The following is a 26831-nucleotide window of genomic DNA, read 5'->3' as shown; positions in this document are numbered from 1 at the left end:
AATAACCCCAACCTATCTAATCTTTCCTCACAGCCACACTTTTCTAGCTCTGAAAACATTCTTGTGAACCTCTTCTACACCCTCTCCATAGCAAATGCTGTCCTTCCTGTAAGGTGGTGACCAGAACTGCAATACTCCAGTTGTGGCTTCACCACTGTCTTACACAATTCCAACATTATACCCTTATATTTATATTTTATATGTCTGCCAATGAAGGAGAGCATTTCTGGAATCCGAAAATGGTTGCGGCACAGTGTGAGGCCATTCAACCCATTATGTCTGTGCTGCCTCTCTTACTCAGCTAGTCCCACACGTGCACTTTTTTCTATTGCCCTGCAAATGTTTTCTCTTCAGATAATTGACCACTTCTCTTTGAAAATCCGCGATTGAATTTGCCTCCACCACGCCCTCAGTTGAGGTAAAAAAGGTTGTTCTCTACGTCACCTTCGGTTCTTTTGTCATTCACTTTAAATCAGCGTCATGTGTATCATGATTCTTCTGCCAATGGCAACACTTTCTCCCCATCAACTCTGTCTGTAATCCCGCATGATTTATCAACACCTCGATCAAACTCCCTCCCATTCTCCTCGGAGAACAGTCCCAGTTTCTCCAATTAATCCAACTGACTGAGGTGACTTGTTCCTGGAACCAATCCCCTAAATCTTTACTGCACCTTTCTGAAGCCTTCCCACCTACCCCAAAGTGTAGTGTCCAGAATTGGCCACTCCAATACTCCAGGCTGTTTGATGTAGTTGTTCACCGTGGGGGTGGAATTCTCCTATCTCGTCTATGGTCGGACGGCTGCGAGTGAGAACGAAGAGTTTGGCATTCCAGCCAAATTCCATTCACTTTCAGCGGCACCGGAGAATCGCAGCCACGAAAGGGGATGGAGGTTTTCGCCTCCGATTGAAATCATCGGCACTTCGAGTGTGAACGAAGTGAAAGGTGACAGCACCGATGTGCAAATCAACGTGGAGTAGGAATATTTTTGAGGGGTAGAAGAGTCTTACAGACTTGAAACGTTAACTTTATTTTCTCTTTCCACAGATGCTGCCAGAATCTGCATCCAACTGCTCAACTCACTTTCATACACATGGCCCCTACAGTCACCAAATAGAGGTACCTTTCATCCCATCGTCTGGGATGGATGAAAACCTAGGCTTCAACCTAGGCCTCAGATGAATCACTACTCCATGCAGTCACCAACTTCAGCCTCCACCATAAAACTTAAAAATTGCTTCCCTCTTGTTTTCACAGTTAGAACTGTGTGGTGTTTTATTTTTGCTGTTGTTATAGAGTAATCATTCACTAAAGCTTCCATTCCTTTCCACCATCTACAACCCTGCATCTCTGTCACTAACTTTATTTCTCCTTCCATACAAATCTCCCCCACCCTGCCAGCTCCACAGTTACACTGCGTTGGGGTTAATGGCAAGAGGCTGGTCTCCTCACCTGTCTCAGCTCCTCCAGAGCCAAAGTGAAGACCCAGAAGTACAGCGTTATCTCTGCCATAGAAGGAGGAGGAGGCTTGAAATCCACCAGCAAAATGTAGGCGAACAGGGACAGGAACGCAAAATAGAGGATCACATTCCCCAGGAATACGGTGACTGGAGCTCCCCAGAATTTCTTCCACCTTCTTAAGATAAATTTTCTACTTTCATTCTCTCCACAGAGTCTGTTTTGATCCTTTGCGTCGTGATCACTGTCGGGCAATAAAAAAGTTGTTAAAATTTGAAACATGAGTGAAGTAGGTGCAAGAACACCTTTTCAAACCGGTGCTGTGTTGTTTGGGCTTGAGCAGACAGTTGTCTACTTGCCCTCTGTACTGTTGAACCCTTTATCCAGCAGCAGAATCATGGACCCAGGTTCTCACCGAGCTACTCGACTCCAACATAGACCAACACCGATAAATTGCAGCTCCCAAACAACATTACTTTATAGTCGACCATTTAAAAAGAACTAGACCGGGGTTCCGGGGGGAATTCCAAATACATATCTCACCAGTGCACCTAACACGGGTTGATTATCCCTTTCCCAAAATGTGGAAGCGTGCTTAATGCTGATGGGGAAATTGTTTAAAGGATGGGAATATCCTCGGGCCTGCTCCCATTCCATCACCACAACATCCCTAGGAGTGTTGTGGAAGCCCAGGTTTAGGTGCAGAGATTGCTGTATGACAAAGTTCTGGGAAATTCACAGCCTTAGTGCAGGAGCTCTAAGGAAATTCTCAATATTTGTTCATGATGCAGTTCATACTCTTACGGCGCTGTTTAAAAACCGACACAAGTTAAAATTGAATACAATGAATATAGGCAAATATAAAATGATGCAAACTGAATGTGTTTCATGGTCATGATACATCTCACGATATTAATATGCCATCTTTCTTACCCATCCTGGTGAAATGCAACATTGAAGCCAATTAATATCAGATAACTGCAATATTGGATAATTGTGTTAGAGGTTGTCTCATATAACTGGGACCATCATTAGCAACTTCATTTCAGTTTATTCATTGATAGTATTTATCGTATTGATATTAATCCTCATCAATACTAATAGCTGCCTTGTAGCATCACTCTGAAATGCTACAAGACTAGGTGTACCAACTGGTGAAATCAAAGACCTCAACGTTTTCAAATCAATTCATATTTTTCTTGTTGTGTTTATAGAATTTACAGTGCAGAAGGAGGCCATTTGGCCCATCGAGTCTGCACCGGCTCTTGGAAAGAGCACCCTACCCAATCCCACAGCTTCCCCCTATCCCCATAACCCAGTAACCCCACCCAACACTAAGGGCAATTTTGGACACGAAGGGCAATTTAGCATGGCTAATCCAACTAATCTGCACATCTTTGGACTGTGGGAGGAAACTGACGCACCCAGAGGAAACACACGCACACACGTGGAGAACATGCAAACTCCGCACAGACAGTGACCCAAGCCGAGAATCGAACCTGGGACCCTGGAGCTGTGAAGCAATTGTGCTAACCACTATGCTACCGTGCTGCCAGTTTATCAGTTGTTTTATCAACAGCTGCATTGTCGTCAAGAGCTCAAGTTTCACTTGTTTCAACTCGATACCTGGCCGAACACAAAAAGTTCAGATGGGGGAAGGAAAAAAAGAAATTAGAGCAGCAAAGACAGAGTATGAGGAGAGACTGGCAGCTAATACAAATTGGAATCCAGATGTCTGCCATGGACATATCAATGGTAACAGGGTAGTACACACCTCACTTCACTTGCCCTTGCTTTACGTACGTATCACTTCAGTCATACCGGTAGGAAAAAAGAGACATGGCCGAAAAACAGCGGAATGCGGTAACCTGTGCCTGGGCAACAGTCAACAAAATGTCTCCTGGGCCACACTCAGAAGCCAGTTGGGATGCATGTGGCCCCCAGGCCTCCCATCACTGCCCCAGAGAGCCCTCAGAAAACATTTCCAAGGGTGATCAGACATGAGGAACTTCAGTTACATGGATGGACTGGAGAGGCTGGGATTGTTTTCCTTGAAAGAGAAGAGAAGGACGGGAGGAAATTTAATGGAGGTGTTCAAAATGATAGTCTGGACAGAGTTGATAGGGAGAAACCGTTCCCAGAAGGGTCAGGAAGCGGAGGATACTAATCCAAGATGAAGAACCAAAGGTGGTCAGAGAAAAAAAACATTTACATATTCATTGGTTAGCATCTGGAACTGCATCTGGCACTGCCAAAGAGCTTGTAACGTAATTCATTTACACTTACTCGTAGCAACAGACATATATACCCAGAGACCCATTCCCTGTTAACAAAAGGAATATATTCAAGCCTTCCACCTCTCTTCTGCCATGAAACCCAGAGGGAGGTTCATGTTTTCACACAGGGAAGCATTGTTTCCTTCCAGTTCCCCCAGGTCAGCCTGACTGATAGGCAAGTGAGTGCACTTCAGAGCAAGCTGCAAGACCTGATCCCTGACCTCTAGGTGGGAGGGGAATATCTTTGTATTGGGGGACTGGGGCTTGCCAGCTAATTAGCCCACCCTGGTTAGTAGGGTTACCCACAGGCATCCGAACGTGGCTCTGTCAGATCCAGAAGTGAACCAGTTGGAGGCAGGTTGGAGTCAAGTTTTGATAATTTTGAAATTTGTCCTTTGCTGCCCACCCTTAACCCACTCATCCTTTTGGATTGTCAATCGTTGTGATTCATTGGCCTCAAAAGTATTTCAATCATTTTCGCACTCATGGGCGCTGAGCAAATTTCAGAAAGATAGGGCTTGGCACAACATTAACCATTAATTTCAACTACAAAAAGCTTGCTGAGCAAGAAAATAAAGTGATAATTTAAACAAATTTAGTAATAAATCAAGATGACCACTAGAATGTTAAATGGTGAAATTGTGTATCCAGCTCACTCCCAGTCTTGGGTGCTCACACCCTCACCCAATTTGCGAGTGCACATTGGTGTGTGGGGGTGAGGGTGCATGAGAATGCTGAATCTGGGAGACAGTCAAGCACACACTCACCCTTCCCTCTTAACACACTCACAATCATCCCTCTCACATGGACACACGCTGCCCATCTCATGCACACGCACACACACACACCCTTCTCACACGTGCACACACACACATACACACCCTTCTAACACACGCACACACACTCAACCCAACATGCACACTTAGAATTAACATTATAAGAATGGTCAATGCTGAATTTGGATGGGCAATAACAGTAAACATCAGGTCAGTCAGGTGTACGGATCGAATGTTTACAGTAAAATTGATGTCATCAATGCATATTGTTGGGTATCGACACTCCAGTTATGCCATGGAATGGGATCCTGCTGTAACAGAACCTTTGCTGAGAATCCACCTTTGCATGGTTTAGGGGCACTGCTCGCCTGTGAGTAAACCACCCCACCCACCCTCCCTCAGCCAAGCACCCTCACCTCACTCACCTCATTCATCAAATTGGCAGAGGAGGAAGTGCGATAAGAGGGGAAGAGACACATGGAATGAGGCCAGAAGTCTAGCGGTGCTCAACCCTAGTGAGCCTATCAGCAGCAAATATGGGAGAGACAGGCTATGATTGGTGGAACCGCCCCTTGCAGAAATCTTCAGTTTCATCAATTTGATCAGTGGCTGGGAGGGGGGGGGGGGGGGGGGGGGGAGAGAGAGAGAGGTGGGGGCGGGGAGAGGGAGGTGGGGGCGGGGAGAGGGAGGTGGGGGAGAGGGAGGGGAGGGTGACAACTAGGGGGTTAACCTAGAGGGGCATCATGGGCCAAAATGCAGCCTGTGAGCCGCCGATTCGATAAGCCTGTCCCATATGATGGCACGTTTTTTGGTTGGAGCAGTCTTCTCTTGTACTCTGAAACTAATCTTCTTCCCAGAAAGGTAATTAGCCCAGCATGTTTGCTTGTAAAGATTAGCCATGCTGGACTTTTAGTGAAACCAAAAGTTGCTTTTATCCCATTTGAGTCCATCTGGCCCTGCCCCACTTCTGTTCAATGATAGTTTGCCCCGGACAAACCTGTTTATCACGTCAGTGAGCAGCAAAGCCTTTTCTGTGTCCAAGCTATCCAGCTGTTTCAGTTGCTCAGATTTCCCTATGGACCCGTGGTCCCGTGCACTGAAAGGAAACAGGAAACAAACAGAGGGGGAACATCTGGTCATTTATCTCATCACTGTTTATGGGGGCGTGTGGACATATATTGGTTGCTGGATTTCGTACATTACCACAGTGACGAAGGGCTGGAATCTCCCACCCCACCCGCTGCAAGAACGCCACGGGCAAGCCGCGTACAATGGAGAACTCCATTGACCTCGGGCAGGATTCTCCGGTTGCTGAGCGAACATAGCCGGAGAATCCTGGCCTAAATTTCAAAAAGTGCTTGATTGGATGCAAAGCCCTTTGGAATGCCCTGCAGTCACAAAGGGTGCTATATAAATGAAATAAATGTACTCAGAATACACAGCATAGAAACAGGACATTTGCCCCTACCAGACTATACTGGTGTTTATGATTCACTCAAACCTCCTGACGTCTTTCCTCATCTAAATCTATTATCTATTCCCTTCCCTCTCACAGGTTTGTCTAACTTCCCCTTAAATTCATCTATACTACTCACTTCAACCACTCCCTGTGGTAGCAAATGACACTTTCTCACCACTCTGGTTCAAGTGTCTTTGGAATTCTCTGTTATATTTCTTGGTGACCATCTTACGATAGCCTTTAGCTATGCTTTTTCTCTGTATCTGCTCTATCAAAATATTTCATAATTTTAAGTCACCCCTCAGCCTTTTTTTTTTCAAGAGAAAAGAGACTCCGTCCATCAGTCCTTTCCCATATACCCACCTGCTTCTGGTATCATCCTTGTAAGTCTCCTCTGCACCCTCTCCAGTGCCTCCTGAGAGGAAGAGGAATTGTAAAAGGGGGTAAAACGTTCCATGTCTAAACTGGGGATTCAAAGAGGACATAAAGGCAAAACCTAGGGCATACCATACTGCGAAAGCTAGTGGTAAGCTGGAGGATTTGGCGATCTTTAAGGTTCAGCAAAAGGAGACTAAAAATAAAATCAAAAGAGCTGGGGTCAACTACTAAAGGAAACTAGCAGAAAACATAAACACCGATACCAAAAGTTTCTATAAATATATAAAGAGGAAGAGAATATCTAAAGTAACTGCTGGTCATTTAGAGGACAATAATAGTGGGGTAATAATTGTCAGCATGGTTTAATGAAGGGTAAGTCATGCTTGACTTACTTGCTTGCGTTCTTTTAGGATGTAACCAGCAAGGTGGATAATGGGGAACCTGTGGATGTGGTATAGCTAGACTTCCAGAAGGCGTTTGACAAGGTGTCACATAAAAGATTGATCCAGAACGTGAGATTGCAGGGGACTGGGGGGGGGGGGGGGTAGACTACTAGATTGGATTTAGGATTGGCTGACTGACAGAAAGCAGAGGGTCATGATAAATGGGTCCTTCTCTAGCTGGTGAACTGTAATTAGCGGGGTGCCGCAGGGGTCAGTCCTTGCACCTCAACCATTTACAATCTATGTATATGATCTGCAAACAGGGACAGAATTTAGCAAAGCAAAATTTGTGGAAGATACCAAAATAGATGGGAAAGCAGGCAGTGAAGAGGGGATAAAGATTTTACAGATCGATATAGATAAGCGCGGAGAATGGGCCATAATTTGGCAGATGGAGTTTAATATGATAAGTGTGAGGTTATCCATTTTGACTGAAAAAACTGAAAGGCAAGTTATTATCTAACTGGAAAGCAGATTCAAAATGCATCTGGGCAGAAGGTTCTGGGTGTCTTTATGTATGTTAAAAAGTCGGTATACAGGTACAGCGTGTAATAACACAGGCAAGCATTTATTGCAAAAGGACTGGAGTATAAAAGTAGAGAAGTGTTGTCACAATTGTATAGAGTGTTCGTGAGACCACATCTGCAGTATTGTGTCCAGTTTTTGTCTCCTTATTTGACGAAGGATGTGGTGGCATTGGAGGCAATTCAGTGGATGTTCACAAGATTAATTCCGGGGATGAAAGGGTTGATGTATGAGGAGAGATTAAACAGTTTGGTTTATACTCGCTGGAGTTTAGGAAGAATGAGAGGGGATCTGATTAAGGTATATACTGATGCGACCATCAATTCACTCAAGACACGAGTGGAAGTAAATTGTGGCTTTAATCGACTTACAACTGAGCCTGCCTGCGACCAGAAGAACTGAGGGCCGGCTCAAAAGACCGCAGCACATTATACTTCCGGTAGTGGGAGGAGCCATGGGCGGAGCCAAGGGTGGAGCCCTGTACAAGCTCCTCATCTCCCCGCGGGCAGAGCCGCGCAACGGCTCACAGATGGAGCCCACAGGGACACAGTGTGAATTATACGCATTATACATTCCCCACATTCACCCCCTGTAAAAAGAATCAAGTCTGGCGGGGGTGACGGCTCTACAGATTGAGTCGGTCCGGTGCCCGAATCGTCCGCTGGGATCTGTGGAGCACTGGGATTGCAGCTGCTTCGGATGGCTGTGTGCTGATGTCCGGTGTGAATCTGAGGGTGGACTCCGGGGGTAGTTCGTTCAGAGCTTCGTTCCTGACTGGTGCGACGGGCGAAAGGGGGCACAGGAAACCTGTAGGCGCACGGGCGCAGGGCGTGGGGGGTCGGTTGGGGTGTAGTGTGAGGGGTACCTCGGCGGTGGTGGTGGTGGATCCTGTAGGCGCCAGGTCCCGGAGGGAAACGGTATCCTGCCGGCCGTCGGCGTGTTCGATAAAGGTGTAGTGGGGGTTTAAATATAGTAGTAGGACCCTCTCTACCAGCGGGTCCGTTTTACGTGTCCGGAAGTGCTTCCGGAGGAGAACCGGGCCCGGTGTCCTCAACCAAGGTGGAAGCGACGCCCCCGTGGTAGTGCCCCTAGGGAAAACAAATAATTGCTCGTGAGGAGTCTGATTAGTGGCCGTACACAGGAGGGACCCAATTGCATGGAGCGCGTCGGGGAGGACCTCCTGCCAGTGGGAGGTCGGGAGATTCCTGGACCGTAGGGTCAGTAGGATGGTCTTCCAGACTGTCGCGTTCTCCCTCTCCACCTGCCCGTTCCCCCTGGGGTTATAGCTGGTAGTCCTGCTCGAGGCGATGCCCTTGTCGTGCAGGTACTGACGCAGCTCGTCATTCATGAATGACGAACCCCTTTCGCTGTGGACATAGTTAGGGAAACCGAACAGAGTGAAAACACTATGCAGGGCTCTGATGACTGTATGGGAGGTCATATCAGGGCACGGGATAGCAAACAGGAAGAATTCGTCTATGATGTTGAGGAAGTACACATTACGGTTGGTCGAGGGGAGGGGCCCTTTGAAATCGATGCTCAGTTGTTCAAAGGGCCGGGAAGCCTTTACCAGGTGGGCCTTGCCTGGTCTATAGAAATGCGGTTTGCAGTCCGCGCAGATCGGGCAGTTCCAGGTGAAAGCTTTTACCTCCTCGGTGGAGAAAGGCAGATTGCGGGCCTTGATGTAGTGGGCGAGCCGGGTGACCCCCGGGTGGCAGAGGTCATTGTGGATAGCCTGTAATTGGTCGTCTTGCGCGCTGGCGCATGTGCCGGGGGACAGAGCATCTGGGGGCTCGTTGAGCTTCCCCGGACGATATATGATATCATAATTATAGGTGGAGAGTTCGATCCTCCACCTCAAGATTTTATCGTTTTTAATTTTGCCCCGTTGCGAGTTGTCGAACATGAAGGCAACTGATCTCTGGTCGGTGATGAAGGTAAACCTCCTACCTCCGAGGTAGTGCCTCCAGTGCCGTACGGCTTCCACAATGGCTTGAGCTTCTTTTTCGACTGAGGAGTGTCGAAGTTCTGAATCGGAGAGGGTTCGGGAGAAGAAGGCTACTGGCCTCCCTGCCTGGTTCAGAGTGGCGGCGAGAGCGACCTCTGAGGCGTCGCTCTCCACCTGAAAGGGGACGGATTCATCCACCGCCCGCATGGCGGTTTTGGCGATGTCCTTCTTGATGCAGTTGAAGGCCTCGCGGGCCTCGGCTGACAATGGAAAGAGTGTGGTCTTAAATAGTGGGTGGGCTTTGCCCGCATACTGGGGGACCCACTGGGTGTAATTGGAGAAGAATCCAAGGCACCTCTTGAGGGCCCTGGAACAGTGAGGGAGAGGGAGTTGTAAGAGCGCATACGGTCCGGGTCAGGCCCTAGGACCGCGTTTTCCACGACGTAGCCGAGGATGGCTAGTCTGGTTGAGCGGAAAACGCATTTCTCCTTGTTGTATGTGAGGTTGAGTGTTTGGGCGGTTTGGAGAAATCGGTGGAGGTTGGCGTCGTGCCCCTGCTGGTCATGGCCGCAGATGGTGACGTTATCCAAGTACGGAAACGTGGCCCGCAGCCCGTACTGGTCCACCATTTGGTACATTGCTCGTTGGAACACCGAGACCCCATTTGTGACGCCAAAGGGGACCCGGAGGAAATGGAAGAAGCGGCCGTCGGCCTCGAACGCCGTGTAGTGGCGGTCCTCCGGGCGGACTGGGAGCTGGTGGTATGCAGACTTCAGATCCACCGTGGAGAAGATGCAGTACTGGCCGATCTGGTTGACCATGTCTGCAATCTGGGGGAGGGGATACGCATCAAGGTGCGTGAACCGGTTAATGGTCTGGCTGTAATCAACCACCATCCGGAACTTTTCCCCGGTCTTGACGACCGCCACCTGAGCTCTCCAGTGGCTATTACTGGCCTCTATGACTCCCTCACGTCGGAGCCGCTGGACTTCAGCTCTAATGAATACCCTGTCCTGCAGGCTATACTGCCTGCTGCGAGTGGCTACGGGTTTGCAGTTAGCGGTGAGGTTGGCAAAGAGTGGAGGGGGGGTCGATTTTTAGAGTCGCTTAGCTACATATAGTGAGGGGGGGGGGCAGGGGTCCGCCGAAGCTGAGTGTTAGGGTTCTGCCGTGCTGGGTAGATAGGGAGCGAACAGCGTCTTACCAGGTCTGGATGAACGAAGCTCTCGGTGCTCCCGGAGTCGAAGAGGCGTCCCCCAGATTGCAGACATGGTCAACCAGATCGGCCAGTACTGCATCTTCTCCACGGTGGATCTGAAGTCTGCATACCACCAGCTCCCAGTCCGCCCGGAGGACCGCCACTACACGGCGTTCGAGGCCGACGGCCGCTTCTTCCATTTCCTCCGGGTCCCCTTTGGCGTCACGAATGGGGTCTCGGTGTTCCAACGAGCAATGTACCAAATGGTGGACCAGTACGGGCTGCGGGCCACGTTTCCGTACTTGGATACGGAAATGGCACGATGGCGCTTCGTGGTGGGCGGGCAGCCGCGCGGCGCAGGCCTAGGGCAGTCTCTGGTCGGGGGTCCACGATGGGGTCGCGTGGTTGGCTGGGAACAACTGAGGTGTCTTGTATCCGTTGACCCGAATGGACATCATTGAGCTTTTGAGGTGCTTTGGCCGCGATTGGTCCAAAGTGACTGCGTTGAGTTGCGGGTAGTCGGTAGCTTGATCAGCAGTGCTGGAGCGGCCCCGTGATGACTGTCCGCGGAGGTCATAGTCGTCGATATGCACATCGGGTGATGGCCAAGATGGTGGCCCCCGTTGATCGCAGGTGGCGGGCGGTGAGGAAGATGGAGTCCAAGATGGCCGTCCCCATGGATTGCTCTTAGCGGGCGGCGAGGAAGATGGCGCCCAAGATAGTGGCCCCCATGACTCGCACATGGCCAGCCGCGTGGGGGAGGATTGCCAAGATGGCGGCCCCCATGAGTCGCACATGTCGTGCGGAGGCGGAGGCGGCAGACACGCTGCAACATTGCGGGGTCTGCGGGCCTGCGAGTTGGAGGAGCGATTGCTCTGGATAGCGGTAGAGTTTGAGGGTTTAGTTTTAGACAGGCATACCTTTGCAAAATGTTCTTTTCGACCGCAGCTGCTGCAGGTCGCGTTGCGGGCCGGGCAGTGCTGCCATAGGTGTTGGGGCTGACCACAGAAATGGCACGATGGCGCTTCGTGGTGGGCGGGCAGCCGCGCGGCGCAGGCCTGGGGCAGTCTCTGGTCGGGGGTCCACGATGGGGTCGCATGGTTGGCTGGGAACAAGTTCAAACTTTGGAAAGCGACCTCCAGCGAGGTTGCTAGCGTTACTGTGTCCTCCAGGTTCTGGGCCCCTTTTTCGAGGAGACGCTGGCGCACATAGTTGGACCGGACCCCTACAACATACACATCACGTACAGCGAGTTCCATATGCTGGGAGGCAGTTACAGCCTGAAAGTTACATTCCCATGCAAGAGCTTTTAGGTCACGCAGATAGTCCTCTAGCGACTCTGCGGGGCGCTAGCAGCTGGTAGTGAAAATATGCCGCGCGTAAACTTAATTTACAGGCCGCACGTATATGTGGTCGAGTATAGCGAGGGCTTCGGTGTACGAGTTGGTGCTATCAAGTTGAGTAGAAATGTGATGGCTCACCCGTGCGTGTAGAAGACTGAGTTTCTGCTCTTCAGTAACAGCGGAGGTAGTCGACGCAGCCAGGTAGGCCTTGAAGCACCGAAGCCAATGTAGAAAGATTTCCTTCGCTTCTGCGGCCTGCGGGTCGAGTTCCAGTCAATCAGGTTTGAGGGCTGATTCCATGGTGGTTTTTTTAAGTCGATTAAATTGATGCGACCATCAATTCACTCAAGACACGAGTGGAAGTAAACTGTGGCTTTTATCGACTTACAACTGAGCCTGCCTGCGACCAGAAGAACTGAGGGCTAGCTCACAAGACTGCAGCACATTATACTTCCGGTAGTGGGAGGAGCCATGGGCGGAGCCATGGGTGGAGCCCTGTACAAGCTCCTCATCTCCCCCTGTGGGCAGAGCCGTGCAACGGCTCACAGATGGAGCCCACAGGGACACACTGGTACACAGTGTGAATTATACGCATTATACATTCACCACATATACAATACTAAAAGGGATTGATAAAGTAAACGTAAGCCAAAAGTTCCCCCTTGTGGGGCAATTTAGAATAAGAGGTCACAAATATAGGTTGCGAGGCAGTAGATTTAAAGCTAAGATGAGGGGGAACTACTTCTGGCAGAGGGTGGTGAGCTTATGGAATGTGCTTCCCCACAGTGCGGTGGACTCTGAACCATTAAATGGTTTAAAGGCAACAATAGATACATTTCTGATAAAGAACGGGTTAAAGGGATATGGGAAACAGGTAGGCAGGTGGATTTGAGACCAGGAAGAGATCAGCCATGATCTGAATGAATGGAGGAGCAGGTTCGAAGGGCTGAATTGCCTACTTCTACTCCTAATTCCTATTTTCCTATGTCCTTTTTATTAAATAGTGACCAGAATTGCACAAACTACTTGGAATTGTGGTCTAACCAAGATTCAATATCGTCTCTACTTCTCAATTCCATTCCTTGAGCCTACTGCTGGTTTGCTCATCTTGTAACCTTACTAACCGGAGTCACAATTTTTTTGTGATTAATACTATTTGCACTTGGAGATCTCTTTGTCTTTCAGCCTCACCTAGACTTACACGTTCCAAGTTATGAGCAACCTCTTTATTCTTCCTACCAAAATATATCCCCTCACATTTATCTGTGTTGAAGTTCATGTACCGAGGTACAGTGAAAAGTATTTTTCTGCGAGCAGCTCAAACAGATCATTTAGTACATGAACATAAAATAAAATAAAAAGAAAATACATAAAAGGGCAACACATGGTCCACAATATAATTACATAGACACTGGCATTGTGCGAAGTATCCAGGAGTGCCGTATTAATCAAGTCAGTCCATAAGAGGGTTGTTTTGGAGTCTGGTAACAGCAGGGAAGAAGTTGTTTTTGAGTCTGTTCGTGCATGTTCTCAGACTTTTGTATCTCCTGCCCGATGGAAGAAGTTGGAAGAGTGAGTAAGTCAGGTGGGAGGGATCTTTGCTAATGCTGCCCGCTTTCCTCAGGCAGCGGGAGGTGTAGATAGAAATATGTTGCTGTGAAGCTATCAAAAGAATAAGTGAAGGGCATACTATAGTCAGGTTTTAAAAAAATAAAACATTCATTCTGTTGTTGGTTGAAATCACCAGAAGTGGGCTGTTTAGTTAATCTATCAATAGATGTTATCCCAAGACATATTCGTACTGATGGTTCCTAAGCCCTAAACCCCTGCAGTGAATGCTGTATAGAGCTCTTGGGTTTGAGCATTACTGAACATCTGACTCAAGTTCACTAGCAACTGTTGTTTATCCTCTGTATAAAGAGGTAACTCCACATATCTGTATTTAACCTACCCTTCACAACCTCTTAACATTTGGAAATAGAAATAAACTACATTGAAAGTACTTCAACTAAAATTAACAGTACCCATACTAGCCACATGGAGTCACTGTTTGATTTTCTTTGCTGTGAATGTGGGTGGAGCATCCTGTATCTGAATAATTATTTTATTGATGGTTCTGCTACTGCTTGCAAAATCAGAATGCTGCTTGTCAATCTGAGGTGTATCTCTCTCGTGTTCCTGGTGTTAATACAAGAAAAAGTCCATTGTTTGCCCATCTTGCTGTAACTTCTAGCCTCCAACCTCACATAATTGCTGCTGTGCACTCTTCGATCATGTGCTGAGTAAGCTCACAGAATACCAGTCTGTAGATTTTCCTCCTCCTTATGTCGAGGCCAGGAGTGATCATAGAATCTTGTTTTCTGACCTATTCCGCAGGACCTCAAAACTGGGGAACTCCTCATCTCCCTCAATCTCGAGGCTTAAAATCCAATGTGCTGTGTCGCCCGTACAGTACATCTAATCCCGCGGTGTGGGTTTTGCCACTTCACCAGAGGCATTGGCCTTTGACATGGCAGTGGTGGTGGTCAATGACTAAATCTATTTGGTCTTGCAGAATTCAGTTAGTAAAATTGGGCAGTGGATCTGGGTTTGAGTTGATCATTGAAACCGATATTGTGGTACAATATGGAAAGTGTATTGTATTATCAGGAACTGCCCATCAGATATGAAGATAGCCTAATGCCTTGACTGCTCTAATGATTTGGGTGGGCATTAAAAATCCAATGACACCATGAAGAATGTTCAGGAGAAAGATTTCACCTAAACCAACCCACCTGAAATGTAAGTTAACTGGGTATTAATCTTACCACTATACGTTACTGCAACCAAATGTTTCCCCATATTACAGTCACAGTCTTCACAAGTAATTTATAATGCAAAGCACCGTGAGACATCCTGGCTTGTTGAGATAAAATACCAGCGTAAACACTGGAAGGTTTTTTTCACTGATGTCTTACCTGAAGCTGATGAAGTTGGTAAATATCAGAGGAGGGCACAAGAACCCACACAGCAACTTCCAGATTGGAGTATCAGTTGACATGTCACCCCACCAGATTTTAGTCAACAGTGCCTGAAATACAGAAACTAACGTTAGTATTAACGAGATCACGGCCTTAAAATTGCTTTTGTTGATCCTATTGAGTGTCAGCTGTGGTTCACTTTGTGGCATTCTCATCTCTGAATTATTAGGTTTGGGGTTCACGTCCCACTCTCGGGCTGGAGCACAGAAATTGATCCTCACAGCAGTACTGAGGGAGCTCTGTACTCCCCGATGGATCTTTTTGGATGAGATATTAAACTGAGGCCCCAGATGCCCACTTGTCTGGTTGAAAAACACCGTCTGGTCACGCCGGCGGCGTACCCCCGCCTGCGGGTCTCCTGGCGGCATGGAATGCCAGCGTTGGGAGAAGAGCATACCGCTTCAAATGAACGTCGCGTCAAATTCTCCATCGTCACTAGCAGAATCACGGTCCCTGTGGCACTATTTTGAAGAAGAGCAGGGGATTTATCATTCTTTCCGGGCCAATATTTATCTCTCAATCCCAAATAAGAAGCGGGAGGAGGGGGAATCAAGCACTCTTCGAGACTCCTGCTGAGAAGTTCACATGTTTGAATGTGAAGTAAGACATGAGACAGCTGTTATATAGATCGATTCATCAAGACAACTAGTTCAATGGTACCAATAGTTTTAACAATCAAGTCCAATCACTTTCATACAGTCACAAAGCAGTAGGTGCAAAGAATGGCTATTAAAGCAATCCTTTGGAGCACATGAACTCAAGTCCTGAAACTTGTCAGTTCCTTTGTTCTTCGGTTCTCTCCTTCCTCCTTAAGATCTTGATATACCGTCAATTCCATATCCCCAATTGAACTTTTAAGTCATCCAATTCAGGACACTGTATCCCATTTTACCCATAGATAAGGAGATGTGTTCATTTTATTTTCCCCTGACTCTCTTGTGCGGTTTTCCACCAAACACAAAACCAAATTGCAGCAGACAGTTTGGAATTACTGTTGTGACATTCTCGTCAATTTGAATGCACATTTTCAGCAAGGCCTCTAGATAGTAAGCAGGAGTGATAAGTCTGTAAGAGCTTGCTTTCTTGGGATGTTTTCCAACGTTAAAGTTACGATGCAAATGCAAGTTGTTGTTGTGTTCCTTTCCCAGCTGCTTCAAGGCCATTCTTAGTGTCCAGATCGCTGCCCTGGCTGAGATTAGTTACCAAAGACTGGAAACAGATCCTGGCTCTTCTGCAACCTCATGGCTCAGTCACTGACTGCTGTAACCAACTAAGAACACTGGTGCAGCAAGTTTAAAGTCACAAATTAAAATAAACTCAATCTTATGTACAATATGACAGGAAGTACCATCTATAATCAGAATTATGCTATAGCAAAAAGTTTGCCACGTGGTTTTCCTGCCATGGGTGCGCCTGCCAATAAAGGAAAGAGGTTTTTAAGAGGATGATCACTGCCACAGTACTCTCTGTGCAGACCTGTGACACACACTCTTGGAAATTAGGCCAAGACTCCAAGTGCATGGGCCAATGTCATTCAGTAACCAAAGCAACAAAAACAGAAAGCTAGGAGCTCCGTTAAAGTTCAGTTAGCCATTGAGACCTGAAATGAATGAAAACGGAAATGGGACAGTTGCTATAATGGCCAGGCAATGTCAACTTTACACTCAATGTCAATGGCTTAGTCTCTTTTTTGTCCATTACTGGACCTTGAGCCTGCAGCTGACAGAATTGTGGTTATTGCGCAGTTGACAGAGTGGTGGAGATAGGGTAAATGCCAACAGTGTACACATTTAAACCGATTCTGTACCAGCAGACAATGGGCACGATTCAGACACTCCGTTGTGCCTGGCACCAATCTGGACACAATGGGTGAATTGGACACGAGCCCCAAATCAGATTCCGCGGCAGGCCAATTGCGAGTCACCTGACTCGCTCCACCTGTCGCTGGATGAGATAAAGATCTGAATATTTAAATGAGTCTTAAGGCTCATTTAAATACAAAGGACGCCGGATTCACCCGCCACCTGGGACTCGATGGCTGCGCCTACGAGACCCCGAGAGGGTGGGTTTAATACTGGTCCACAAAAACGTGGACCAGTCGTGAAAGCACCGGGAAGGGTGTCCCAGACCATTAGAGATACCCAAGGCAATGCCAAGGTGCCTGGATATCACTGATAGGGTCCCAGTCTGGAACTGCCAGGGTGCCCATGTGCCAAGGTGGCACTGCCAGGGGGTCGAGCCTAGTGGGGGAAAGCTTGCAAGGTAGAGGGGGTATGGGGTGGTTCCCGGGGGTTCTGCAAGGGGTGTGTGTGTGTGTGTGTGTGTGTGTGTGGGGGGGGTGATGGACAAAATGACACCCCAATCATGCGAGGAGCCTTTCCTATTGACAAACTCTCCCAGAGGCCAAAGAGGCTGTTGGATAGCGGGATGCTTCTCAGCATTGCAGGTATCGAGGAACATCCTGCTAAATGTCACTAAAGGGGGAGCAGCACTTCAGATGGGACCAAGAGCAGAAACCTGTGGGACTTTGATGGTGTCCATTGAAATGGTGGGAATATAATCCATTGCAGAGCCTGCAATGTAGGAAGAGAAAGAGCTAGGGAGCCAAACAGGGGAGATGTGATGAAGGAGGATAATGTGGTGCACTATATTATAGGTGGAGGGATGTTGAGGATGAGAAGGAAGAAGAATAATGCATTGTCACAGTGGTAAACATACTACACTTATGCAGACCAAACTTTGCAGAGAGGTAGTGGCAAAATGATTATGACCAACAATGTCTCGGCAGCGTGCCGTTCACTGGCAGTGGGATTCTCTACTCCCACTGCATGTCAATGGGATTTCCCATGAAGGCCCTCTCACGCCACCGGGAAACCTGCAGGCGGGGGTGCGCTGCTGGCAGGAATAGAGAATCCCAATGGCCGGAGAATTACAGCCAAAGTAAACGTTTCGAGCCCATATGATTCTTCTGTAGATCCTCATGGACTTAATGAAGGCCTACAACCTTAATGGCAGCCATTTGCTTTGCTAAAGAGAGTGAGGCAGAATTATTTTGTCATAATTCGAGGCATTAAGGGTCCAGTTTGAAATGTCTCAATATCTCAATACCTGAACACCATCGTGTGCAAAGAAGGATTTGGCATCTGCTTCGGTGGCTAACTGCAAGCAGGTGGTCTTACTCCAGTACTTGGTCTTGCGAATCAGCAGGCAAAAGGCTCTGTCTTCACAGTTAGTGTAACACTGACCAAACAAGTCTGGAATCAGAGAAAATAACAAATCACTTCAGATTGTGACAAGATGCGACTGCATTATAAACAGACAGGATGTCTCATTCGGTAGACTTGGACTTTCCAGCCTTGTCTTAAAAGTGATCTTATGGAACCTTATAGAGATATACCAGAGTAAGGAGCATAGATAAGATATATCTGGAAAATGAACTTGAAGGATGGAGGAAGGATGTTTGAGGGAGGAGGTGGGTGGAAATGGTTAAAAGACAAATAAAAAAACCAAAACAATGCTTGCGATGTTGACCAACTCAGGCAGTATCTGTCCGGTTAAGTTTCTCCAGCATTTTTATGGCAAATTAAAATAAACTGATTGCTCCTCTCCATCTATAAGTATCTTGTGATCAGAACCGTGATCACATCAGTGTTGCGGTAAGGAATGTTGCACAGACTCCTCCTTGTTTTTTGTGTTTCATTATACCTAGTGCCAGTTGATCATATTTTGCCTTCTTCATGCTACGAGCTGTCTCAGCATCCGATTCCAGATGAGCCATTTCCTTCAAGATTTTGCATGCGGCCAGTGCTGCAGGCACCGCTTCTGGACCCTGGCAGGGATAGAAATCAGTTACTTGCATGTATCAAGGGAAGGAGGAACCTTGTGAGTTCAAAGCTTATCGCACTAAACTTAGGTCCACATTAAAGCAGAGTCACAGCTCGCTGAGCATATCTACTAGCAAATTATATTTATATTTTGCCTCAAGGGTGGAAGTTAGGCAGGTAAACCAGAGGGAGAAGAAGCTCAATGGTACAGACTGTGAGTTTGGGACATTGCGAGGTAGGAGAATGGATGTGGATCACAGTGGGGTCATAAAGGATGTGTGAATAAGGATGAAGAAATGAAAGCTTATGGCATTCAGTGGAGACCAGGGACGAATCAGTATGGGATTGGGTGCCAGCTTGAAAGTTCATTGCTGCTACCTGAAGAGGATGCATTATTAACACAATAAAGCGTAAGCAGAATCAACTAATTGGAGCTTAATGGTCCTTTTATAACTGAATGCGTCTGCATGGGTTTCCACCCGGGTGCTCCCGTTTCCTCCCACAGTCCAAAGATGTGCAGGTTAGGTGAATTGGCCATGTTAAATTTCCCCTTAGTGTCCAACGGTTAGTTGGGATTACGGGGATGGGGCGCGGGAGTGGGCCTGGGTGGGATGCTCTTTCAGAGGGTCGGCACAGATTTGATGGCCAAGTGTCCTCCTTCTGCACTCCAGGGATTTTGTGAATGCAACAATTAAAGGGTGACGTACCCTGCGAGGGCTTTAACCTCCCTCAGCCTGCGCCACTCCCGTAAAATGTACAGCAATCTGAGCAGGAATGTCTCCCAATGTATGAAAAGGGACTAAAATAAGTCATGCAAAATCACTACACAGAGCACAGAGGAATGCACAGAACCAGAGTTCTCTTTATATTCACAATTTTCTTTGAAATGCTGTTTTTTTGTCATTATTTTTATTTTGCTCGTGATTGCTACCTTAACCTTACTGGCTAAATTCCTAGATGTATCATGAGTTAATTGATGGTATAAATTAATTAACAAAAGCAAAATACTGTGGATACTGGAAATCTGAAATGAAATCAGAAAATGCTGGAAAATCTCTACAGGTCTGCACCATCTGTCGAGGGAGAAACAGAGTTAATGTTTTGAGTCCCGTATGACTCTTAAGTCATATTGGACTCAAAACATTAACTCTGTTTCTCCCTCCACAGATGCTGTCAGACCTGTAGAGATTTTCCAGCATTTTCTGTTGTCAGTTCGGTTAATGAGTTGTTAGATTTGTCACTTACTTCCAAGTACAACAAGCCTCGATTGTAATAACATGCAAGTTGCCAATAGTCAAATGGTTATTAGTCAAGAGTGGGTCAGTAATAAAAAGACTTGAATTTATGTCGCACCTTACGCATCCCTCAGGACGTTGAAATAGCTTTACAGCCATAGTATGTATCTGACCTGCATCCAAAATGTACAAGGATGCAGTGGAGTAGACTGAACAATAGATATTATCAGAAATGTTATCTTCTAGCCTAACCATGAAGCTTGTACTGAAATGAATAAACGTAATAGAAAAGTGCCATGAGGATTAATGTGGAGATGTAATGACAGGATAAACAAAAATGTTGGCCCTGTTGATGATCTCAAATAATGTTGTTAGAGGGAACAACCTGTTACATATATCATTCTTGGTTTTGTGATAGCATCCTCATCTGAGCCACATGGTAGTGGGTTCAAATCCCGTTTCGTAATTTTATTTATTATATTACCAATTATTATTTCTTAAATATAATTTATTAGGATTTTGGCATTAGCATAGAAATAATATCTGACAAGTTTTAAAAATCTTGGAAGAACATATTGAGAGAGCAGCTAGAAAAGCATTTAGGATCTTCATAAATGGATGCATTGAATTCAAAAGCAGGGAACCTCTATAAATCTCTGGTTATATCACAATGAGAGTATTGTATCGAGTTCTGGTCACCACACATTGGGAAGGATGTGGAGGGGGTAAAGGAGATTTAACCAAATGATTGCATGGATAATGTGTTCTAGTCACAAGGTTAGGTTGGAGAAGCAGGGGTTCTCCTTGGAGTACAGGAGATTGAGCGGAGATTTCAAAAAGGTGTACAAGATTATGATAAATTTAGATAAGGGAGACAAATAAAATCTGATGGTGCAAGAAGGGAGGACCTAAATTTAAGACTTTTGGCAAGAGATGCAGGGAGAATACGAGGAACATTTTTATGCAACAAATGGAAATGATCTGGAACTGGCTGACTGAGAGGTAAACGGAGGCAATGATTGATTTCAAATACAAATGGGATGGATATTTGAGGGAATTAAACTTGCAGAGCTATGAGGATAAAGAGGGAAACAGGACATCTTGGATTGGTCCACAGAGAGCCGGCATGAACACCATGGCCTAAGTGGCCTCCTTCTGACCTGTAATGACTATAACTGGAGTATATTCCCCAGGATGACACTTCCAGTGCAATACTGAGAGACTGCTGTGCTGTTCAAGATGCCAACCTGTAGATAAGATGTCAGAGATCTAATTCAGCCTTTCCAATGGAGGTAAAGATCTGCTGTGTGTGGAGGCTGAGGAGCTGGAAGACTCCAAACTGAAGTTGCCACAGTGAGAAATGAGCAGGAGGCTGTAATAATAATGTGACAAGTGTACTTTTGCTTTTTCCCCTCACTGCACTCTGTGGTGCACAAGGCAGACTTTCAACTGTTCCCATAGTGAGACTTTTCCTAGAACGGGTTGCTAGTTGGTTGCCAGAGGCTTACTGCTTGAAGGGGTGCCTCTCCGCACCAAGTATAGCTGACCAGGAATCTCTCCCAATCTTACCACCTACCACTTGCGTGTTAGAAGAATTATGCAGGTTAACACTCAACCTGTTTCACCGCATTATGAGCACACTTTGTTACCATCAAGTCCTGTGGTGGGACTCAAATCCAGAGCTTCTGGCTCAGAGGCAAGGTCACTGCTCACTGTGCCACAAGACGTCCGATAAAAGTGGATTAGGAATATATAGTGTGAAACATTGACAAGACAAAACATGGTTTGTAAACAGGGATTGCATAAAGAGACATAATTTTAACATGCCAATTTTGTAAGTTAATAATAAACTATGGGTAGGATTTACCACACAACCCGCCACATGTTTTGCAGTGGCAGAAGGCTGCCAGCTATTGGCCGGCATTAGGATTTTCTGGTCCCCCCCCCATTGTTAATGGAGTTTCCCACTGAATGCACCCTTTACCGCCATGAAACCCGCGATGGGGGTGCGCCATGAGCAGGAGCGGAAGGTCCTGGCGGTGTGAACAGCTGGAAATTTCCAGCCTATCTCTTGCTGGGTGTGGTGGTTTGAAATACAGCAAGGCCTAGATTTCCCCGAGAAGCTGCTCACCATTTCCCAGAAGTAGTTAGCCATTTCTTGACGGTTCAGGAGCACTGCCCACAAAAAGAGGTCCCTCCAGGGGTTTTCCAGCTTCTGCCTTAAATCAGGCATCACAAACAACCTCTGACCACGTAATTTACTGTTCAGTTCCTGAAAGAGTATATTGAATTTGAATATCTGAACACAAGCCCAACTGTCAGTCCCATCAAAGCAAAACTTGATCATTAGAAACATGAAAAATAGAAACAGGAATCAGTCACTCGACGCTTGGAGTCTGCTTCACCATTCAATATGATCATGGCTGATCTTCTATCTCAACCCCATATTCTTTGATGTCTTAATAGTCTAGAAACATATCAATTTCCTTCTTAAATAGACTCACCTGATGAAGGAGCTGCGCTCCAAAAACTAGTGATTCCAAACAAACCTGTTGGACTTTAACCTGGTGTTGTAAGACTTCTTACTCTGCCCACCCCAGTCCAACGCTGGCATCTCCACATCATGGCTTCTTAAATACGTTCAGTGACTTGGCCTCCAAAGCCTTTGTGGGAGAGAATTCTATCCTTGATGTGGAGATGTCGGCGTTGGACTGGGGTGAGCACAGTAAGAAGTCTTACAACACCAGGTTAAAGTCCAACAGGTTTGTTTCAAACACTAGCTTTCACAGCACTGCTCCGAAAGCTAGTGTTTGAAACAAACCTGTTGGACTTTAATCTGGTGTTGTAAGACTTCTTACTATTATTATCCTTATTCTACTTGTTGTACTTTCCTAAGCGAGACTCTTCCCTTCTTTCCTTTCCTATATTAGTCCCTCTTCTGGTGCAAAGACTCTTGATCCTCATTCCCACCACCTCACTTTTCCTCTCTCCCACTCTCAGTGAATGAATTGGAGGGTAGAGAATTGCTTCTGCCTCTCCATAAATGCCCTTTTGGAGTGGGTGTGGTAACTTATGATGGGGGAAGGACATTATCTCAGTGAGGGGTTCAGCAGAAATACCTCAATGAGGAATGGGGAGTGCCTCAGCTGGTCGGAAGGGGTGGTTGGAAATGAGCTGCTACCAAAGGGGGACTAGCAAGGGGTGGGCATTACGTGCCTCGATTACGGGTATCTATGACAAATTGGGCAAAATTGTACAGCCCTTCCTGTCAGCAGGATCTTCCGTCCTGCCGATCGTGACCCCTCCCACCCCCACAGAATGTTGCCTGGTTGCAGGGGGTGGGAGATATACAAAACCCGTGGACATTGGCAGGACTGGAAGATCCCGTCACCGGCCAATGGCAGGCTGCCAAGCATACCCGCCCATTGCTTAAATAGCAGAGGTGGGAATTTGCCACAGTGGATGAGAGTGTTGGGGATAGCGGTGAGGAGAGTTTAGCAAAATGTTTCACTTGGGCACAGGAGGTAAGGTAATGTATGAGAGCCCAATTTAATAAGTTACTGAACTGTAATTTCAGGAAATATATAGCTTATATTTCATTATTTTTCGGGTGTTGTCAACTGTAAAGTATTGAGACCTGAATGTTAGAACTCCAAGTCCAAATATATTAGCCAGAATGGGATTTGATTTTTGACAGTTCCTTCAAGTAGTGAAGAGCCTCAAAGGTGATCTTCAACTGAAACACTGGCTTAGTCCATGTTTCGCATAAGACGTCATGAACGAGCGCTGGTAATCGCCACTTGTAGGATCGTTAAGAGGCTGAGTGCCACTTAAATTGCCTGCTAGCGCTTATTAACAAGACTGTGCAGTACTTTGGGTGCATAACACTTTTTTTCCCTTCCTTTTTTAAAATAAATTTAGAGTACCCAATTCATTTGCCCAATTAAGGGGCAATTTAGTGTGTCCAACCACTACCCTGCATATCTTTGGGTTATGGGGGTGAAACCCACGCAAACATGGGGAGAATGTGCAAACTCCATACGGACAATGACGCAGAGCTGGGATCAAACCTGGGACATCGGCGCCGTGAGGTAGCAATGCTAACCACTACGCCACCGTGCTGCCCATGGGTGTATAACACTTGACCTATTGGTTTCTCCCAGTATTGAGCAGCTAGATGGGAATAAACAAATTATTGCTGAGGATTTTGAACCAAAGGAATGTCATAGAATCTCCACAGTGTAGAAGGAGGCCATTTGGCTGCTTGGGTCTGCAATGACCCACTGAAAGAGCACCCCATCTAGGACCATTCTCCCACTCTATCCCTGTAACCCCACCTAAATTATACATCCCTGGACCCTAAGGGGCAATTTTATCACGGCCAATCTACCTAGCCTACATATCTTTGGACTGAGAGAGGAAGTCGGAGCACCTGGAGAAAGTGCAAACTCCACACAGACAGTTACGCAAGGCGGGAATTGAACCCAGGTCCCTGGTGCTGTGAGGCAGCAGTGCTAACCACTGTATCACCGTGCTGCCTGTTATAATCTTTTACTCTTCCCTTACTGCTCTCTGATCAATGGTAACCTCCAAAATGTTGATTATGGGAGATTCAGCGATGGTAATGCTATTAAATAACATGTAATGATCCATCTACATTCAATGTCCTGGTTAGGGGTATAGTTTGTGACGTGATGATGCTACCTATACTGAACTAGTAATCCAGAGGGCTGGACTAATAATTTTGCAGAACAAGAGTTTGGATCTTGCTATAGCAGCCTGAGAATTGAAATCCCGTTTGAAAAAAATGGAAATAAAAAGCTGACATCAGCTAACTTGACCAGGAAAGTTATCAAACCACCATAAAATTTCTAACTGATTCACTCATGTCTTTTAGGCATGTAAACCTGGGGTGGAATTCTCCGACCCCCCGCAGGGTCGGGGAATCGCCCGGGGCCGGCGTAAATCCCCCCCATGTCGTGGCCGGAATTCTCCGCCACCATCGGCGTACCCCCCCGCGGCGATTCTCCGGCCCGCGTTGGGCCGAAGTCCCGCCGCTGACAGGCCAATCCCGCTGATGTGGTTTAAACCACCTCTGGTGCCAGCGGGATTGGCGGCGCGAGCGGGCCCCCGGGGTCCTGGGGGGGGGAGGGGGGGCCGCGGGGCGATCGGACCACAGGGGGGCCCCCACGGTGGCATGGCCCGCGATCGGGGCCAAACCGATCAGCGGGAGGGCCAGTACCTTGGGGGCACTCTTTTTCTTCCGCCGCTTGCCATGGCCTCCACCATGGTGGAGTGCGGAAGAGACCCCCCCTACCGTGCATACGCCGGTGGTGATGTCAGCAGCCTGCAGATGCACCGGCGCATGCGCGGACCTGCAAAGGCCTTTTGGCCAGCCCCGACACCGGGCAGCGTATCGCCAAAGGCCATTGTGCCGGTTTTGGCGCCAGTCGGCGGAGCGGAAACCACTCCGGGGCGGGCCTAGCCCCTAAAGGTGCGGAGAATGCGCACCTTTGGGGAGGCCCGACACCGGAGTGTGTTGGCGCCACTCCGCTATGCCAGGACCCCCGCGCCCCGCTGGGTAGGGAGAATCCTGGCCCTGCTGCCATTGTTCAGTCTGGCCTAGATATGGCTCCACTCCCATTTGATTCTAAACTGCCTTCTGAAGTGTCTTGGTAAATCAAACTTTTCAGGATGTCCTGGGAATGTGCCAGAAATGTCAGCCTTGTCAGTGATACCCACGCCCCACTAATTAATTTATCAAACATAGAAACAAATTCCTAGGCTGGGCCTTATACTTACTGTTATTGACTTCTTAACACCCAAGGGCTTGCGAGAGGGGTTGGATTCCTGGAAGATCCCCTTGCATGCATCATGGAGGAAATCCTTCAGCACCTTAGACACTTCATACAGGGTAAACTTGGGCTTCTTCTCCAAGGAGTCACGATGTAAATTGGGGTTCATGCCTGTTATAGTAAGTTTCTGCTCCTCAAGTTTTTTCAGTAAGAGCTCATAGAGGAGGCACTTTTGCGGGATCGAACAGTAGAGCTCCTGGAGCCGGCCATAGTTAAGGAAGTCATACATATTCATTCCATTATCAATGAACAACCGGACAAACTCTGGCTTGTCATTCACCAAGGCATCCATCATTACTTCTTCCAGGTCGCAAGACTACAAGACAAAGCATATGATATTGTTCTTGTATAGGACCCTGATTAGGAGACGTTATTATGACCAACAGACTTTATAAAATAGTTACCTTGTGAACTGTCTCTTTTAATTTAAGATAAAGCAGAATGCTATGGAATAGGGGCATGGCGAGAAGTGGTACTGAGCCCTACAAGGTGGCAAGCCCATGCAATCTGGTTGCCATGGGTTCAGGGACCAAAATCAAAACTCATTCAAAGTTAGGTGTATGCTTTAACACCTGAACACAAAAGAAGAGGCTTCAAGGCCTTTCTTTGTGCAGACGTAGAAACACCGTCTGAGTAAGATGCATAGACCCTGGACAGAGAGAGATGCTGCTGGGTGTGCAAAACAGGGAAGCTACAACTATGGGAACAGGAGGCCTGTAAGAATCTGTTCAGAAAGAAATGACAGAACAGACTTTTGGAGGTCATCCTTTTTTAATTCAGGATCTGACCATGGGAAATTCAATTCAAGCATACAAAGATTTCAATAAGCCTTTCAATCACACTGATTCTGCCAAAATGTCTTTATCTGAATGAAGTGCTCGCCTGTTTCATTCTCAGTCCAGATAACCCCAGCATTTAGATTTCATTTTTCAGGTTGACAGATTTCGGATTTTCTTTTCCTACCTCTAATCAAACTGGTCTGGTGCATCTTACTTTGTTCTGACCCAAATGCAAATTGCAACCCGATATAAAGTTGCCAAAGTGTTAAAGACTGCAGTTCCACAGATATTGAACCCACCTTGCTGCTAACTTT

General features: G+C 47.0%; 1 protein-coding gene across 1 annotated transcript in view; it reads right to left on the bottom strand.

Moving 5' to 3' along the window:
* The window catches only part of trpm5 (transient receptor potential cation channel, subfamily M, member 5), a 140945-nt gene that overhangs the window by 35548 nt on the left and 78566 nt on the right, over window positions 1-26831 (bottom strand). The window contains exons 11-17 of the mRNA XM_038807462.1: window positions 25686-26054; window positions 22015-22155; window positions 18530-18653; window positions 17933-18078; window positions 14762-14874; window positions 5508-5606; window positions 1453-1702 (exon numbers count right to left, since the gene is read on the bottom strand). Coding sequence (XP_038663390.1) covers window positions 1453-1702; window positions 5508-5606; window positions 14762-14874; window positions 17933-18078; window positions 18530-18653; window positions 22015-22155; window positions 25686-26054 — 1242 coding nt within the window. The remainder of the gene's footprint in view (window positions 1-1452; window positions 1703-5507; window positions 5607-14761; window positions 14875-17932; window positions 18079-18529; window positions 18654-22014; window positions 22156-25685; window positions 26055-26831) is intronic.

This window comes from Scyliorhinus canicula, chromosome 9 (genome assembly GCF_902713615.1).
Source record: "Scyliorhinus canicula chromosome 9, sScyCan1.1, whole genome shotgun sequence".
Classification (NCBI taxonomy): Eukaryota; Metazoa; Chordata; class Chondrichthyes; order Carcharhiniformes; family Scyliorhinidae; genus Scyliorhinus; species Scyliorhinus canicula.
This window is presented reverse-complemented; position numbering and strand designations above follow the sequence as displayed.